This window comes from Rhinoderma darwinii, unplaced genomic scaffold, assembly GCF_050947455.1.
Source record: "Rhinoderma darwinii isolate aRhiDar2 unplaced genomic scaffold, aRhiDar2.hap1 Scaffold_41, whole genome shotgun sequence".
NCBI classification, from domain to species: domain Eukaryota; kingdom Metazoa; phylum Chordata; class Amphibia; order Anura; family Rhinodermatidae; genus Rhinoderma; species Rhinoderma darwinii.
This window is the reverse complement of record NW_027463673.1, coordinates 256,163-275,866: the sequence shown is the minus strand read 5'-3', so window position 1 is coordinate 275,866 and position 19,704 is coordinate 256,163. Positions and strand designations below refer to the sequence as shown.

The 19,704-nt window shown below is 41.9% G+C and overlaps 1 protein-coding gene across 3 annotated transcripts in view; it reads right to left on the bottom strand.

The window, feature by feature from the left end:
* The window catches only part of POLR1G (RNA polymerase I subunit G), a 40,302-nt gene that overhangs the window by 17,381 nt on the left and 3,217 nt on the right, over positions 1 to 19,704 (bottom strand). Inside the window, exons 1-2 of one of the 3 annotated variants that reach the window (XM_075848475.1) lie at positions 9,581 to 9,672; positions 8,867 to 8,996 (exon numbers count right to left, since the gene is read on the bottom strand). In XM_075848475.1, the coding sequence (XP_075704590.1) occupies positions 8,867 to 8,996; positions 9,581 to 9,587 (137 nt within the window). In that variant the 5' untranslated portion in view covers positions 9,588 to 9,672. The other 2 variants (XM_075848474.1, XM_075848473.1) reach the window with 2 other exon arrangements.

The following is a 19,704-nucleotide window of genomic DNA, read 5'->3' as shown; positions in this document are numbered from 1 at the left end:
GGCCAAAATAGCGCATATAAAAAGGTATTACCCAAGAAGGGGAAGGATCCTCTTGACCCGGGGTCGTACCGTCCTATATCACTGATAGACCAAGACCAGAAATTACTCACAAAAGATTTGGCCAATCAGCTGGCTACGTATCTACCCACACTGGTGGGAAAATCCCAAGTAGGATTTGTAAAGGGCAGGGCGGCAGTGACTAATTTACGCAAAGTGTTGACGGTGCTAGAAACAGTCAGGCACGGTCCCCAGCCAGGTACCCGGCCGGCACTCTTAGCGCTAGACGCAGAGAAAGCCTTTGATAACATACAATGGGCATGGCTGGGGATGGTGCTGGACAAAATGAATGTCCAGGGAGCCTTGCGGGTCTTCTTGAAGGGAGTCTACAATAACCCACAGGCCCGCGTTCACTCCTCAGGGTTCCTGTTGGATCCCTTTCAATTACATAAAGGAACCCGGCAGGGATGCCCCGTCACCCCTGTTATTCAATCTAGCACTGGAACCTATGGCTAGATTCCTGGAGGAGTCCGCAGTGTTCAGAGGTATTCGGGTAGGGTCTCGGGCAGTGAAGTCAGCCCTGTTTGCTGATGACGTTATACTTTTTATGTCAAATCCTCAAGAGCATTTAATGTCGGTTTTTCATTTTTTACAGGAATTTGGGCAATGCTCGGGAAGTCAACCTAGCTAAAAGCGAACTGCTGGAGTTGGGCAAACCATTGCCTAAGACCTTTTGGCAATCCTTGGGATGTGGGATATCCCCGGTTGAACATTGCATTACTTATCTGGGCATCAAAATAGGGAGGGCACCAGACACTCTGTATGGCCTAAATTATCCCCCGTTATTTAAAAAAATACAAGCGGAACTCACCCGATGGTGCCAATTGCCGTTATCCCTCCTGGGGAGGTGCCACCTGATTAAGATGGTTAGTTTCCCCAGATTGCTATGCCCCTTTCAAACACTCCCTCTCTTATTGAAACATGTGGATGTCTCGAAACTGACGGCCTCATTCACTAAATTTATATGGGCAGGAAAAAGGCCTCGCATCGCACTTACCAAGCTCATGATGGGCAAACAAGAAGGGGGTGTGAACTTCCCGACTATCAGGGGCTACAACGTGGCCTGTCTCTTTCGTCATGTAGTAGATTGGCTGCACGAAACGAGCCATTATTCCAACTTAGACCTGGAGGGGGAGCACGCCTCGCCCTGGAACCTGAAGGCTTTGCTGCATTGTAGAGTTGCTTCTCTTCCGTGCCGTCTCAAAACCTCCATTGTATTGAGAGATACAGTCCTAGCTTGGAGAGCGGTACGTAAGCAGTTTGATCTACCTCACCTGGTATCGAAACATATGCCGATGAGCGGACACCCGGAATTACTACCAAGAGTAGGCAAGGGGGACGGATTTGCCTCTTGGGGGACGGTAGGCATTGACAACGCAGGGGATCTTATGCACATAGAGGAAAGGAGATGGTTAACCGGGGCAGAAATCACCACTAAACTCAGACCCCTAGAAAGTAGGGTTCATTTCTTACAAATTCTTCAGGTACGAGCATTTTGCACCTCCAGGCTCAGGGATTTGAGTAAGGAAGCCACCGCACACACTCTAGATGAGGTCATGGGTCCAACGACTGGGCGGGCGACCATTTCAGGGTTGTATAGAGCACTGGGGGATGGTTTTGTTCATCCGCAATCAAGTGTTAGATTCAAAGTCTGGGAATGATGGACTCAGGACCCAGGTATAGGCGAGATCATACTGGGGGGTTGGGAGACGGTACGGAGGAGTGTTATAAACGAGAGCTGGAGGGAAACCTATTTTAAATTGATGAATTCGGCTATATATGGCTTTAATATTCTGCCTTCACAATCCTTCCCCGACCGCATTATGTGTTGTCCCAAGTGCAACACCCCCGACGAATTTATGGCATGGAGTGTGGGGGTGTGTACATACGAAGCGATTTTGGGGGATGGTACACAAATATATTTCGGATCATTGGAAAACGAAACTCCTAATGACGCCTCAAGCGCTACTATTCCATCAGGCGTGACCACCGGAGGAAGAGGGTGCTCGAGGGGTGAGATCTCCTCCCCTGCTGGTGCACACGATTTTACTGGTGGCCTTGAGATGCCTCCTGAGTCAATGGTTAGAGGCAGACACGCCGGGGTTAGACCTGATTGTGTCTCGTCTGAAACAGTTATTAGTTCTACAGAAGGTGGAGGGGGAAAGACGGAAGGAAACGGGAACCAAGAAGCTATTCGCTAAATGGCAAATATTCATAGAATCGCAGTGTACAGCGGCCGAGGTGGTGGAAATTGTTACGCCTCTCCGGCACGCAGCGTGGTGTTATACGCAGCTCCTGGCAGGCACTTCAGGGGGTCTGCAACTTTGATCTAGTCGGGGGATAAATGAAACGTAGATACTCACTGATGACCTAAGTCGTGTCGGGGGTGGGGGAAGTCATGTTTTCGGTTTATATGAAGAGCGACACTTATGCCATGCTTGTATGTTGTGTTCATTTGATGACAGTGGAGTGCTGAGCACGGATGACGCAACCTTTACGTGAAATGTTTATAAGAAAATGTGAAAACGGTTAATAAAAAATGATGTTTTAAAAAAAAATTAAATAAATACAATACAGTAGTTGATACTTTTGGGGATGGACAAGTTCCCGCCTTACAACCCCTTTTGCCTGCAGATACGCACCCGACCATCCCTTTCTTACACTCCTTGGGTTACAAAGAAACAAGCAACGTCCTCCTGAAGATGTTCCCGGATCTCTCAGACCCTCCTGGTTGGAGACATATTTGCCATTACCTGCTCTTCCTAAGGGCCTAGTCTCTAAAATATACTCTGGCCTGGCTTTAGACTGCTCTCCTGCCACGCCTGGTTTTCTTCTGGCCTGGCTTTAGACGGCTCTCCTGCCACGCCTGGTTTTCTTCTGGCCTAGTTTTAGACGGCTCTCCTGCCACGCCTAGTTTTCTTCTGGCCTAGTTTTAGACGGCTCTCCTGCCACGCCTGGTTTTCTTCTGGCCTAGTTTTAGACGGCTCTCCTGCCACGCCTGGTTTTCTTCTGGCCTAGTTTTAGACGGCTCTCCTGCCACGCCTAGTTTTCTTCTGGCCTGGCTTTAGACTGCTCTCCTGCCACACCTAGTTTTCTTCTGGCCTGGCTTTAGACAGCTCTCCTGCCACGCCTAGTTTTCTTCTGGCCTGGCTTTAGACGGCTCTCCTGCCACACCTAGTTTTCTTCTGGCCTGGCTTTAGACAGCTCTCCTGCCACGCCTAGTTTTCTTCTGGCCTGGCTTTAGACGGCTCTCCTGCCACACCTAGTTTTCTTCTGGCCTGGCTTTAGACGGCTCTCCTGCCACACCTAGTTTTCTTCTGGCCTGGCTTTAGATGGCTCTCCTGCCACGCCTAGTTTTCTTCTGGCCTGGCTTTAGATGGCTCTCCTGCCACGCCTAGTTTTCTTCTGGCCTGGCTTTAGATGGCTCTCCTGCCACGCCTAGTTTTCTTCTGGCCTGGCTTTAGACGGCTCTCCTGCCACGCCTGGTTTTCTTCTGGCCTGGTTTTAGACGGCTCTCCTGCCACGCCTGGTTTTCTTCTGGCCTGGTTTTAGACGGCTCTCCTGCCACGCCTGGTTTTCTTCTGGCCTGGCTTTAGACGGCTCTCCTGCCACGCCTGGTTTTCTTCTGGCCTGGCTTTAGATGGCTCTCCTGCCACGCCTGGTTTTCTTCTGGCCTGGGAGAAGGAACTGGAAGTCGTCTTCAGTATCTTTATTCTAAAGCACGTATTTGGCTTCTCTAGATTTGTTCAAATTCAGGAGAACTCCTTTAAAACCACAACCAGGTGGGACAGAACTCCAGATTTTTTGTACAAAATCAATCTGATTCCATCCAACCAGTGCTGGAGATGTAATGCTGGCGTGGGTAACGTATCCCATATCTGGTGGGACGGCCCCTCCATCAAGCCCTTTTGGGATAAAGTGTCTGACACAATTCAGAAAGTTACGAAACAAACACTCCCCCTCGGGGCTCCTCTGGTTCTCCTCTGGGCTCCATCTCAAAATTTCCGCCCGAAGTGTAATGATCTGATAACTCCAATGATTACAGTGGCCAAACTACTGACCCCACCCCACTGGAAATCGACCGCACCCCGACTTTCCGGGAGAGGTTAGATAAGATGGACTCTATCGGCAGGATGAAGGAGCTCAGAAAACATGAGGGCTAACTGAAGGTGTGGACTCCGTGGTTGACTTTTCGTGCCTCTCATCCCCTCCCAACCTGAGCTTCCCCTTACCCCTCAGGATCTATGGGGGGTGACTAGAGTAGTTCCTCTTAGGATTGTACAGACCCCCTCCACATGGGGAGACCCTCACACTACTCCTTCCCTCTCAAACCTTGCACGACATCGGTTTTCTCTCTGTATCTCTATCTTATCTATGACACGGGTTCCCAGTTTATTGTTACGAACGTTTCTACTTTCTTGTATCTCATCCTGCATGGCGATTATTGAACAGAACTTCGGCCTGCGCGCCGTGACATTTCTCTGCGGTTTCCCGTGATCTGTGTACGGATGCTTTTCTGTTGTATATCTAGTCGTATATTTTCAATAAAACAAAGATTTGATAAAAAAAAAAAAAATATATAATACAGGTAACAGCGCCCCCTGCAGGACACAGGTGGTAACACAGGGTTATGTCAGTATAATACAGGTAACACAACCCCCTGCAGGACACAGGTGGTAACACAGGAGGTAATGTCAGTATAATACAGGTAACAGCACCCCCTGCAGGACACAGGAGGTAATGTCAGTATAATACAGGTAACAGCACCCCCTGCAGGACACAGGTGGTAACACAGGAGGTAATGTCAGTATAATACAGGTAACAGCGCCCCCTGCAGGACACAGGTGGTAACACAGGAGGTAATGTCAGTATAATACAGGTAACAGCGCCCCCTGCAGGACACAGGTGGTAACACAGGAGGTAATGTCAGTATAATACAGGTAACAGCACCCCCTGCAGGACACAGGAGGTAATGTCAGTATAATACAGGTAACAGCACCCCCTGCAGGACACAGGTGGTAACACAGGAGGTAATGTCAGTATAATACAGGTAACAGCGCCCCCTGCAGGACACAGGAGGTAATGTCAGTATAATACAGGTAACAGCACCCCCTGCAGGACACAGGTGGTAACACAGGAGGTAATGTCAGTATAATACAGGTAACAGCGCCCCCTGCAGGACACAGGTGGTAATGTCAGTATAATACAGGTAACAGCGCCCCCTGCAGGACACAGGTGGTAACACAGGAGGTAATGTCAGTATAATACAGGTAACAGCGCCCCCTGCAGGACACAGGTGGTAATGTCAGTATAATACAGGTAACAGCGCCCCCTGCAGAACACAGGAGGTAATGTCAGTATAATACAGGTAACAGCGCCCCCTGCAGGACATAGGTGGTAATGTCAGTATAATACAGGTAACAGCACCCCCTGCAGGACACAGGTGGTAACACAGGAGGTAATGTCAGTATAATACAGGTAACAGCGCCCCCTGCAGGACACAGGAGGTAATGTCAGTATAATACAGGTAACAGCACCCCCTGCAGGACACAGGTGGTAACACAGGAGGTAATGTCAGTATAATACAGGTAACAGCGCCCCCTGCAGGACACAGGTGGTAATGTCAGTATAATACAGGTAACAGCGCCCCCTGCAGAACACAGGAGGTAATGTCAGTATAATACAGGTAACAGCGCCCCCTGCAGGACATAGGTGGTAATGTCAGTATAATACAGGTAACAGCGCCCCCTGCAGGACACAGGTGGTAATGTCAGTATAATACAGTTAACAGCGCCCCCTGCAGAACACAGGTGGTAACACAGGAGGTAATGTCAGTATAATACAGGTAACAGCGCCCCCTGCAGGACACAGGTGGTAATGTCAGTATAATACAGGTAACAGCGCCCCCTGCAGGACACAGGTGGTAACACAGGAGGTAATGTCAGTATAATACAGGTAACAGCGCCCCCTGCAGGACACAGGAGGTAACACAGGGTAATGTCAGAATAATACAGGTAACAGCGCCCCCTGCAGGACACAGGAGGTAACACAGGGTTATGTCAGTATAATACAGGTATCAGCGCCCCCTGCAGGACACAGGAGGTAATGTCAGTATAATACAGGTAACAGCACCCCCTGCAGGACGCAGAAGGTAATGTCAGTATAATACAGGTAACAGCGCCCCCTGCAGGACACAGGAGGTAACACAGGGTTATGTCAGTATAATACAGGTATCAGCACCCCCTGCAGGACACAGGAGGTAATGTCAGTATAATACAGGTAATAGCGCCCCCTGCAGGACACAAGAGGTAACACTGGGTAATGTCAGTATAATACAGGTAACAGCGCCCCCTGCAGGACACAGGAGGTAACACAGGAGGTAATGTCAGTATAATACAGGTAACAGCGCCCCCTGCAGCACGACTGCAATAACATCAGCGCCCCCTGCAGGACACAGGAGGTAATGTCAGTATAATACAGGTAACAGCGCCCCCTGCAGGACACAGGAGGTAATGTCAGTATAATACAGGTATCAGCGCCCCCTGCAGGACACAGGAGGTAACACAGGGTGCGTGGTGACCGGCCTCAGTCTCTGTGCCGCTCCGTCATTGGTGCCTGGTGACCGGCCTCAGTCTCCGTGCCGCTCCGTCATTGGTGCCTGGTGACCGGCCTCCGTCATTGGTGCCTGGTGACCGGCCTCCGTCTCCGTGCCGCTCCGTCATTGGTGCCTGGTGACCGGCCTCCGTCTCCGTGCCTGGTGACCGGCCTCCGTCTCCGTGCCTGGTGACCGGCCTCCGTCTCCGTGCCTGGTGACCGGCCTCCGTCTCCGTGCCTGGTGACCGGCCTCCGTCTCCGTGCCTGGTGACCGGCCTCCGTCTCCGTGCCGCTCCGTCATTGGTGCCTGGTGACCGGCCTCCGTCTCCGTGCCGCTCCGTCATTGGTGCCTGGTGACCGGCCTCCGTCTCCGTGCCGCTCCGTCATTGGTGCCTGGTGACCGGCCTCCGTCTCCGTGCCTGGTGACCGGCCTCCGTCTCCGTGCCTGGTGACCGGCCTCCGTCTCCGTGCCTGGTGACCGGCCTCCGTCTCCGTGCCTGGTGACCGGCCTCCGTCTCCGTGCCTGGTGACCGGCCTCCGTCTCCGTGCCTGGTGACCGGCCTCCGTCTCCGTGCCTGGTGACCGGCCTCCGTCTCCGTGCCTGGTGACCGGCCTCCGTCTCCGTGCCTGGTGACCGGCCTCCGTCTCCGTGCCGCTCCGTCATTGGTGCCTGGTGACCGGCCTCCGTCTCCGTGCCGCTCCGTCATTGGTGCCTGGTGACCGGCCTCCGTCTCCGTGCCGCTCCGTCATTGGTGCCTGGTGACCGGCCTCCGTCTCCGTGCCGCTCCGTCATTGGTGCCTGGTGACCGGCCTCCGTCTCCGTGCCTGGTGACCGGCCTCCGTCTCCGTGCCTGGTGACCGGCCTCCGTCTCCGTGCCTGGTGACCGGCCTCCGTCTCCGTGCCTGGTGACCGGCCTCCGTCTCCGTGCCTGGTGACCGGCCTCCGTCTCCGTGCCTGGTGACCGGCCTCCGTCTCCGTGCCTGGTGACCGGCCTCCGTCTCCGTGCCTGGTGACCGGCCTCCGTCTCCGTGCCGCTCCGTCATTGGTGCCTGGTGACCGGCCTCCGTCTCCGTGCCGCTCCGTCATTGGTGCCTGGTGACCGGCCTCCGTCTCCGTGCCGCTCCGTCATTGGTGCCTGGTGACCGGCCTCCGTCTCCGTGCCGCTCCGTCATTGGTGCCTGGTGACCGGCCTCAGTCACTCGTGACGCGTCGGATACCTGACTCACGTGGCAGAGTCTGCTGATTCGGTGACGTGTTTCCGGCCCCTCGTGACTGACGTTTGGAGGCGTGGCCACTTCACTCTCCAGGACACGGCGGCCGGTGACGATAATCGATAGTAAACAGAGTATTTTTCAGCTGTCGCTCGTGTTTTCAATTGGTTCGGCCCCATTTAAATAGAATCCGTCTGTTGTCTAACATGAACCGCGTGTTGTGGGGACATTGGCCGCTCTCCTGCCTCCATCACGTTCTATCCCTCTTGATATGGGTCGGGGTATGTCGGGGTGCGTTGGGGTATATCGGGGTGCGTCGGGGTGTGTCGGGGTATATTGGGGTGTGTCGGGGTATATTGGGGTGTGTCGGGGTATATTGGGGTGTGTCGGGGTATATTGGGGTGTGTCGGGGTATATTGGGGTGTGTCGGGGTACATCAGGTTGCCTTTCCTTCAGCTCCTTTTGCCCTACTGATTACGCGGACGCTTCACGGACATCACACGGACTTTATCTCGTCACATGACCTCCTCCTCATGTTCCGTATTTATCCGGGAGACGCGACTTGCGGCCCTTTTTTACTCCCGGTTTTTACAGATTCCTCATTTTAATTCTTTGTCCTTTATTATGTTTTTCAATAAAGTATTTTTCTATTTTCATCATTTCTTTTGTCTCTGGAGCTTCTCTCTATATGTATATACACACGTCAGTGATACGCGGAGGGGCGGAGATTATTAGTCAGTGACTTACCAAGACGTCCTTGTTCTTACCCCCCCCCCCCCCAATACAGCACGTGGGGACGGGACTTATCTTGTGGGGGAGGATTTGGTGCGGTCACAGTAGGGGGGCACTTACTTTCTCCTGTCAGATGCTGCTGCGGTTATATGAAGTACCTCCAGTATATATATATATATAAATAATACCCCCCCCCCCCCACACACACACACACACACGACCCCTGGATGACAGGTGGGGGAGCCCCGTACACACAGCAGCCGCTCCTCACCTCTGCGGGGTAAAGTCTGGCGGGGCCTTGATCAGCCACAGCTCCGTATCCAGATCAGAGGCCACCGATCCGTCACATCCGGCCACAGCCACGAAGCCCGGGGGACACTGGAAACTGCAGCGGCCGCCACCTGAGGACACAACGACGCTGATCAGTCCACCAGTCACATGACCAACAGAGTCACCACAGCCGAGCCAACGACCAGCGACTGACAACGCATCATCACCCCCGCCATACACTGCACCTCCCCCATTACCCACCCCACAATGCACCCCCCCACACACACTGCACCCCCGCCAAACACTGCACCTCCCCAACCATCACCGACCCCACAATGCACCCCCCCATACACTGCACCCCCCCCACCATCACCCACCCCCGCCATACACTGCACCTCCCCCCACCACACTGCACCCCCCACACACACTGCACCTCCCCCATTACCCACCCCACAATGCACCCCCACACACACACTGCACCTCCCCCCACCATACGCTGCACCCTAAACACACTGCACACCCCCTCACGCTGAAGCCACCCACCCCACACTGCACACAACACCACACACACATATCGTTTACCGGATCCTACACACGGCATATTACAGATAACTCCTGCTGGGTTCTGATTCGCCCTCTACATCATCACACAACTGTCGCAGCCCCCGGTGTTACACGCCTCCAGTCACATGTAGCACGGGCGCCGCCATCTTACCCTCCATCGCACCGTCGCTACCGATTAATGACGTCACTTCCGCTACTGACGTCACTATATAATTCCGCCCACACACGTCACATAAACCAAAACTAACCCCGCCCACCCACGTCACATAAAACAAAACTAATCCCGCCCACAAATGTCACAGAGTTGCAATTCCGCTCACAACACGGCGCAGCGCTCCAAACACGCCCACAAACGTCAATTGGCACAAACCCGCCCACTTCCGGGTGGATTGTTATACATTATATTATACAGTACAGCGTATTATACAGTATATTATACAGGGTGGTGTATTATACAGGGTGGTGTATTAAACAGTATATTATACAGGGTGGAGTATTATACAGTATATTATACAGGGTGGTGTATTATACAGTATATTATACAGGGTGGAGTATTATACAGTATATTATACAGGGTGGTGTATTATACAGGGTGGTGTATTAAACAGTATATTATACAGGGTGGAGTATTATACAGTATATTATACAGGGTGGTGTATTAAACAGTATATTATACAGGGTGGAGTATTATACAGTATATTATACAGGGTGGATTATTATACAGTATATTATATAGGGTGGAGTATTATACAGTAAATTATACAGGGTGGAGCATTATACAGTATATTATATAGGGTGGAGTATTATATATTATACAGGGTGGAGTATTATACAGTATATTATACAGGGCGGTGTATTATACAGTATATTATACAGGGTGGAGTATTATACAGTATATTATACAGGGTGGAGTATTATACAGTATATTATACAGGGTGGAGTATTATACAGTATATTATACAGGGTGGAGTATTATACAGTATATTATACAGGGTGGAGTATTATACAGTATATTATACAGGGTGGAGTATTATACAGTATATTATACAGGGTGGAGTATTATACAGTATATTATATAGGGTGGTGTATTATACAGTATATTATACAGGGTGGAGTATTATACAGTATATTATACAGGGTGGATTATTATACAGTATATTATACAGGGTGGAGTATTATACAGTATATTATACAGGGTGGTGTATTATACAGTATATTATACAGGGTGGAGTATTATACAGTATATTATACAGGGTGGATTATTATACAGTATATTATACAGGGTGGTATATTATATATTATATTATACAGGGTGGAGTATTATACAGTATATTATACAGGGTGGTGTATTATACAGGGTGGAGTATTATACAGTATATTATATAGGGTGGTGTATTATACAGTATATTATACAGGGTGGAGTATTATACAGTATATTATACAGGGTGGTGTATTATACAGTATATTATACAGGGTGGAGTATTATACAGTATATTATACAGGGTGGATTATTATACAGTATATTATACAGGGTGGTATATTATATATTATATTATACAGGGTGGAGTATTATACAGTATATTATACAGGGTGGAGTATTATACAGTATATTATACAGGGTGGAGTATTATACAGTATATTATACAGGGTGGTGTATTATACAGTATATTATACAGGGTGGAGTATTATACAGTATATTATACAGGGTGGATTATTATACAGTATATTATACAGGGTGGTATATTATATATTATATTATACAGGGTGGAGTATTATACAGTATATTATACAGGGTGGTGTATTATACAGGGTGGAGTATTATACAGTATATTATATAGGGTGGAGTATTATACAGTATATTATACAGGGTGGTGTATTAAACAGTATATTATACAGGGTGGGAGTATTATACAGTATATTATACAGGGTGGTGTATTAAACAGTATATTATACAGGGTGGAGTATTATACAGTATATTATACAGGGTGGATTATTATACAGTATATTATACAGGGTGGTATATTATATATTATATTATACAGGGTGGAGTATTATACAGTATATTATACAGGGTGGAGTATTATACAGTATATTATACAGGGTGGAGTATTATACAGTATATTATACAGGGTGGTGTATTATACAGTATATTATACAGGGTGGAGTATTATACAGTATATTATACAGGGTGGATTATTATACAGTATATTATACAGGGTGGTATATTATATATTATATTATACAGGGTGGAGTATTATACAGTATATTATACAGGGTGGAGTATTATACAGTATATTATACAGGGTGGTATATTATATATTATATTATACAGGGTGGAGTATTATACAGTATATTATACAGGGTGGAGTATTATACAGTATATTATACAGGGTGGTGTATTATACAGTATATTATACAGGGTGGAGTATTATACAGTATATTATACAGGGTGGATTATTATACAGTATATTATACAGGGTGGAGTATTATACAGTATATTATACAGGGTGGAGTATTATATATTATATAGGGTGGAGTATTATACAGTATATTATACAGGGTGGTGTATTAAACAGTATATTATACAGGGTGGATTATTATATATTATACAGGGTGGAGTATTATACAGTATATCATACAGGGTGGAGTATTATACAGTATATTATATAGGGTGGAGTATTATACAGTATATTATACAGGGTGGAGTATTATACAGTATATTATACAGGGTGGAGTATTATACAGTATATTATATAGGGTGGTGTATTATACAGTATATTATACAGGGTGGAGTATTATACAGTATATTATACAGGGTGGTGTATTAAACAGTATATTATACAGGGTGGTGTATTATACAGTATATTATACAGGGTGGAGTATTGTAAAGTATTTTAAACAGGGTGGAGTATTATACACTATATTATACAGGGTGGAGTATTATACACTATATTATACAGGGTGGAGTATTATACAGCATATTATACAGGGTGGAGCATTATACAGTATATTATACCGTGTGGAGTATTATACAGTATATTATATAGGGTGGAGTATTATACAGTATATTATACAGGATGGAGTATTGTAAAGTATTTTAAACAGGGTAGAGTAATATACAGCATATTATACAGGGTGGAGCATTATACAGTATATTATACCGTGTGGAGTATTATACAGTATATTATACAGGGTGGAGTATTATACAGTATATTATACAGGGTGGAGTATTATACAGTATATTATACAGGGTGGAGTATTATACAGTATATTATACAGGGTGGTGTATTATACAGTATATTATAAAGGGTGGAGTATTATACAGTATATTATACAGGGTGGTGTATTATACAGTATATTATACAGGGTGGAGCATTATACAGTATATTATACAGGGTGGATTATTTTACAGTATATTATACAGGGTGGAGTATTATACAGTATATTATACAGGGTGGAGTATTATACAGTATATTATACAGGGTGGAGTATTATACAGTATATTATACAGGGTGGAGTATTATACAGTATATTAGACAGGGTTGAGCATTATACAGTATATTATACAGGGTGGAGTATTAAACAGTATATTATACAGGGTGGAGTATTATACAGTATATTATACAGGGTGGAGTATTATACAGTATATTATATAGGGTGGAGTATTATACAGTATATTATACAGGGTGGAGTATTATACGTATATTATACAGGGTGGAGTATTATACAGTATATTATATAGGGTGGAGTATTATACAGTATATTAAACAGGGTGGCGTATTATACAGTATATTATACAGGGTGGAGTATTATACAGTATATTATACAGGGTGGAGCATTATACAGTATATTATACAGGGTGGAGTATTATGCAGTATATTATACAGGGTGGTGTATTATACAGTATATTATACAGGGTGGAGTATTATACAGTATATTATACAGGGTGGAGTATTATACAGTATATTATACAGGTTGGAGTATTATACAGTATATTATACAGGGTGGAGTATTATATATTATATAGGGTGGAGTATTATACAGTATATTATACAGGGTGGAGCATTATACAGTATATTATACCGGGTTGAGTATTATACAGTATATTATATAGGGTGGAGTATTATACAGTATATTATACAGGGTGGAGTATTATACAGTATATTATACAGGGTGGAGCATTATACAGTATATTATACAGGGTGGAGTATTATACAGTATATTATACAGGGTGGAGCATTATACAGTATATTATACAGGGTGGAGTATTATACAGTATATTATACAGGGTGGTGTATTATACAGTATATTATACAGGGTGGAGTATTATATATTATACAGGGTGGAGCATTATACAGTATATTATACAGGGTGGTGTATTATACAGTATATTATATAGGGTGGTGTATTATACAGTATATTATATAGGGTGGTGTATTATACAGTATATTATACAGGGTGGTGTATTATACAGTATATTATATAGGGTGGTGTATTATACAGTATATTATACAGGGTGGAGCATTATATATTATACAGGGTGGAGCATTATACAGTATATTATACAGGGTGGTGTATTATACAGTATATTATACAGGGTGGTGTATTATACAGTATATTATACAGGGTGGAGTATTATACAGTATATTATACAGGGTGGTGTATTATACAGTATATTATACAGGGTGGAGTATTATACAGTATATTATACAGGGTGGATTATTATACAGTATATTATACAGGGTGGTATATTATATATTATATTATACAGGGTGGAGTATTATACAGTATATTATACAGGGTGGTGTATTATACAGGGTGGAGTATTATACAGTATATTATATAGGGTGGTGTATTATACAGTATATTATACAGGGTGGAGTATTATACAGTATATTATACAGGGTGGTGTATTATACAGTATATTATACAGGGTGGAGTATTATACAGTATATTATACAGGGTGGATTATTATACAGTATATTATACAGGGTGGTATATTATATATTATATTATACAGGGTGGAGTATTATACAGTATATTATACAGGGTGGAGTATTATACAGTATATTATACAGGGTGGAGTATTATACAGTATATTATACAGGGTGGTGTATTATACAGTATATTATACAGGGTGGAGTATTATACAGTATATTATACAGGGTGGATTATTATACAGTATATTATACAGGGTGGTATATTATATATTATATTATACAGGGTGGAGTATTATACAGTATATTATACAGGGTGGTGTATTATACAGGGTGGAGTATTATACAGTATATTATATAGGGTGGAGTATTATACAGTATATTATACAGGGTGGTGTATTAAACAGTATATTATACAGGGTGGAGTATTATACAGTATATTATACAGGGTGGTGTATTAAACAGTATATTATACAGGGTGGAGTATTATACAGTATATTATACAGGGTGGATTATTATACAGTATATTATACAGGGTGGTATATTATATATTATATTATACAGGGTGGAGTATTATACAGTATATTATACAGGGTGGAGTATTATACAGTATATTATACAGGGTGGAGTATTATACAGTATATTATACAGGGTGGTGTATTATACAGTATATTATACAGGGTGGAGTATTATACAGTATATTATACAGGGTGGATTATTATACAGTATATTATACAGGGTGGTATATTATATATTATATTATACAGGGTGGAGTATTATACAGTATATTATACAGGGTGGAGTATTATACAGTATATTATACAGGGTGGTATATTATATATTATATTATACAGGGTGGAGTATTATACAGTATATTATACAGGGTGGAGTATTATACAGTATATTATACAGGGTGGTGTATTATACAGTATATTATACAGGGTGGAGTATTATACAGTATATTATACAGGGTGGATTATTATACAGTATATTATACAGGGTGGAGTATTATACAGTATATTATACAGGGTGGAGTATTATATATTATATAGGGTGGAGTATTATACAGTATATTATACAGGGTGGTGTATTAAACAGTATATTATACAGGGTGGATTATTATATATTATACAGGGTGGAGTATTATACAGTATATCATACAGGGTGGAGTATTATACAGTATATTATATAGGGTGGAGTATTATACAGTATATTATACAGGGTGGAGTATTATACAGTATATTATACAGGGTGGAGTATTATACAGTATATTATATAGGGTGGTGTATTATACAGTATATTATACAGGGTGGTGTATTAAACAGTATATTATACAGGGTGGTGTATTATACAGTATATTATACAGGGTGGAGTATTGTAAAGTATTTTAAACAGGGTGGAGTATTATACACTATATTATACAGGGTGGAGTATTATACACTATATTATACAGGGTGGAGTATTATACAGCATATTATACAGGGTGGAGCATTATACAGTATATTATACCGTGTGGAGTATTATACAGTATATTATATAGGGTGGAGTATTATACAGTATATTATACAGGGTGGAGTATTGTAAAGTATTTTAAACAGGGTAGAGTAATATACAGCATATTATACAGGGTGGAGCATTATACAGTATATTATACCGTGTGGAGTATTATACAGTATATTATACAGGGTGGAGTATTATACAGTATATTATACAGGGTGGAGTATTATACAGTATATTATACAGGGTGGAGTATTATACAGTATATTATACAGGGTGGTGTATTATACAGTATATTATACAGGGTGGAGTATTATACAGTATATTATACAGGGTGGTGTATTATACAGTATATTATACAGGGTGGAGTATTATACAGTATATTATACAGGGTGGAGCATTATACAGTATATTATACAGGGTGGATTATTTTACAGTATATTATACAGGGTGGAGTATTATACAGTATATTATACAGGGTGGAGTATTATACAGTATATTATACAGGGTGGAGTATTATACAGTATATTATACAGGGTGGAGTATTATACAGTATATTAGACAGGGTTGAGCATTATACAGTATATTATACAGGGTGGAGTATTAAACAGTATATTATACAGGGTGGAGTATTATACAGTATATTATACAGGGTGGAGTATTATACAGTATATTATATAGGGTGGAGTATTATACAGTATATTATACAGGGTGGAGTATTATACGTATATTATACAGGGTGGAGTATTATACAGTATATTATACAGGGTGGAGTATTATACAGTATATTATACAGGGTGGTGTATTATACAGTATATTATACAGGGTGGAGTATTATACAGTATATTATACAGGGCAGTGTATTATACAGTATATTATACAGGGTGGAGTATTATACAGGGTGGCGTATTATATTATACAGGGTGGAGTATTATATATTATACAGGGTGGAGTATTATACAGTATATTATACCGTGTGGAGCATTATACAGTATATTAAACAGGGTGGTGTATTATATATTATATTATACAGGGAGGAGTATTATACAGTATATTATATAGGGTGGAGTATTATACAGGGTGGTGTATTATACAGTATATTATACAGGGTGGAGCATTATAGAGTATATTATACAGGGTGGTGTTTTATTTTTTTTTACAGGGTGGAGCATTATACAGTATATTATACAGGGTGGTGTATTATACAGTATATTATATAGGGTGGTGTATTATACAGTATATTATACAGGGTGGAGCATTATACAGTATATTATACAGGATGGAGTATTATACAGTATATTATACAGGGTCGATTATTATACAGTATATTATACAGGGTGGTGCATTATATAGTATATTATACAGGGTGGATTATTATATATTATATTATACAGGGTGGAGTATTATATAGTATATCATACAGGGTGGAGTATTATACAGTATATTAAACAGGGTGGAGCATTATACAGTATATTAAACAGGGTGGTGTATTATATATTATGTTATACAGGGTGGTGTATTATACAGTATATTATACAGGGTGGTGTATTATACAGTATATTATATAGGGTGGTGTATTATACAGTATATTATACAGGGTGGTGTATTATACACTATATTATACAGGGTGGTGTATTATACAGTATATTATACAGGGTGGAGTATTATACAGTATATTATATAGGGTGGAGTATTATACACTATATTATACAGGGTGGAGTATTATACAGTATATTATACAGGGTGGAGTATTATACAGTATATTATACAGGGTGGTGTATTATACAGTATATTATACAGGGTGGAGTATTATACAGTATATTATACAGGGTGGAGTACTATACAGGGTGGCGTATTATATTATACAGGGTGGCGTATTATATTATACAGGGTGGAGTATTATATATTATACAGGGTGGAGTATTATACAGTATATTATACAGTGTGGAGCATTATACAGTATATTAAACAGGGTGGTGTATTATATATTATATTATACAGGAAGGAGTATTATACAGTATATTATATAGGGTGGAGTATTATACAGGGTGGTGTATTATACAGTATATTATACAGGGTGGAGCATTATACAGTATATTATACAGGGTGGTGTTTTTTTTTTTTACAGGGTGGAGCATTATACAGTATATTATACAGGGTGGAGTATTATACAGTATATTATACAAGGTGGAGCATTATACAGTATATTAAACAGGGTGGATAATTATATATTATATTATACAGGGTGGAGTATTATACAGTATATTATACAGGGTGGAGTATTATACAGTATATTAGACAGGGTGGAGCATTATACAGTATATTATACAGGGTGGATTATTATACAGTATATTATACAGGGTGGTGCATTATATAGTATATTATACAGGGTGGATTATTATATATTATACAGGGTGGAGTATTATACAGTATATCATACAGGGTGGAGTATTATACAGTATATTAAACAGGGTGGCGCATTATACAGTATATTATACAGGGTGGTGTATTATACAGTATATTATACAGGGTGGAGTATTAAACAGTATATTATACAGGGTGGTGTATTATACAGTATATTATACAGGGTGGTGTATTATACAGTATATTATACAGGGTGGAGTATTATACAGTATATTATACAGGGTGGTGTATTATACAGTATATTATACAGGGTGGAGTATTATACAGTATATTATACAGGGCAGTGTATTATACAGTATATTATACAGGGTGGAGCATTATACAGTATATTATACAGGGCGGTGTATTATACAGTATATTATACAGGGTGGAGTATTATACAGTATATTATACAGGGTGGAGCATTATACAGTATATTATACTGGGCGGTGTATTATATTATACAGGGTGGAGTATTATACAGTATATTATACAGGGTGGAATATTACACAGTATATTATACAGGGTGGAGTATAATACATAATAACAGTGTGGTGTATTATATATTATATTATACAGGGTGGAGTATTATACAGTATATCATACAGGGTGGAGTATTATACAGTATATTAAACAGGGTGGTATATTATATATTATATTATACAGGGTGGAGTATTATACAGTATATTATACAGGGTGGAGTATTATACAGTATATTATACAGGGCGGTGTATTATACAGTATATTAAACAGGGTGGAGCATTATACAGTATATTATACAGGGTGGTGTATTAAACAGTATATTATACAGGGTGGTGTATTATACAGTATATTATACAGGGTGGAGTATTATACAGTATATTATACAGGGGGGTGTATTATACAGTATATTATACAGGGTGGAGTATTATACAGTATATTATACAGGGCGGAGCATTATACAGTATATTATACAGGGTGGTGTATTATATATTATATTATACAGGGTGGAGTATTATACAGTATATTATACAGGGCGGTGTATTATATATTATATTATACAGGGTGGAGTATTATACAGTATATTATACAGGGTGGAGCATTATACAGTATATTATACTGGGCGGTGTATTATATTATACAGGGTGGAGTATTATACAGTATATTATACAGGGTGGAATATTATACAATATATTATACAGGGTGGAGTATAATACATAATAACAGGGTGGGGTATTATTTATTATATTATACAGGGTGGAGTATAATACAGTATATTATATAGGGCGGTGTATTATACAGTATATTATACAGGGTGGAGTATTATACAGTATATTATATAGGGTGTAGCATTATACAGTATATTATACTGGGCGGCGTATTATATTATACAGGGTGGAATATTATACAGTATATTATACAGGGTGGAGTATAATACATAATAACAGGGTGGTGTATT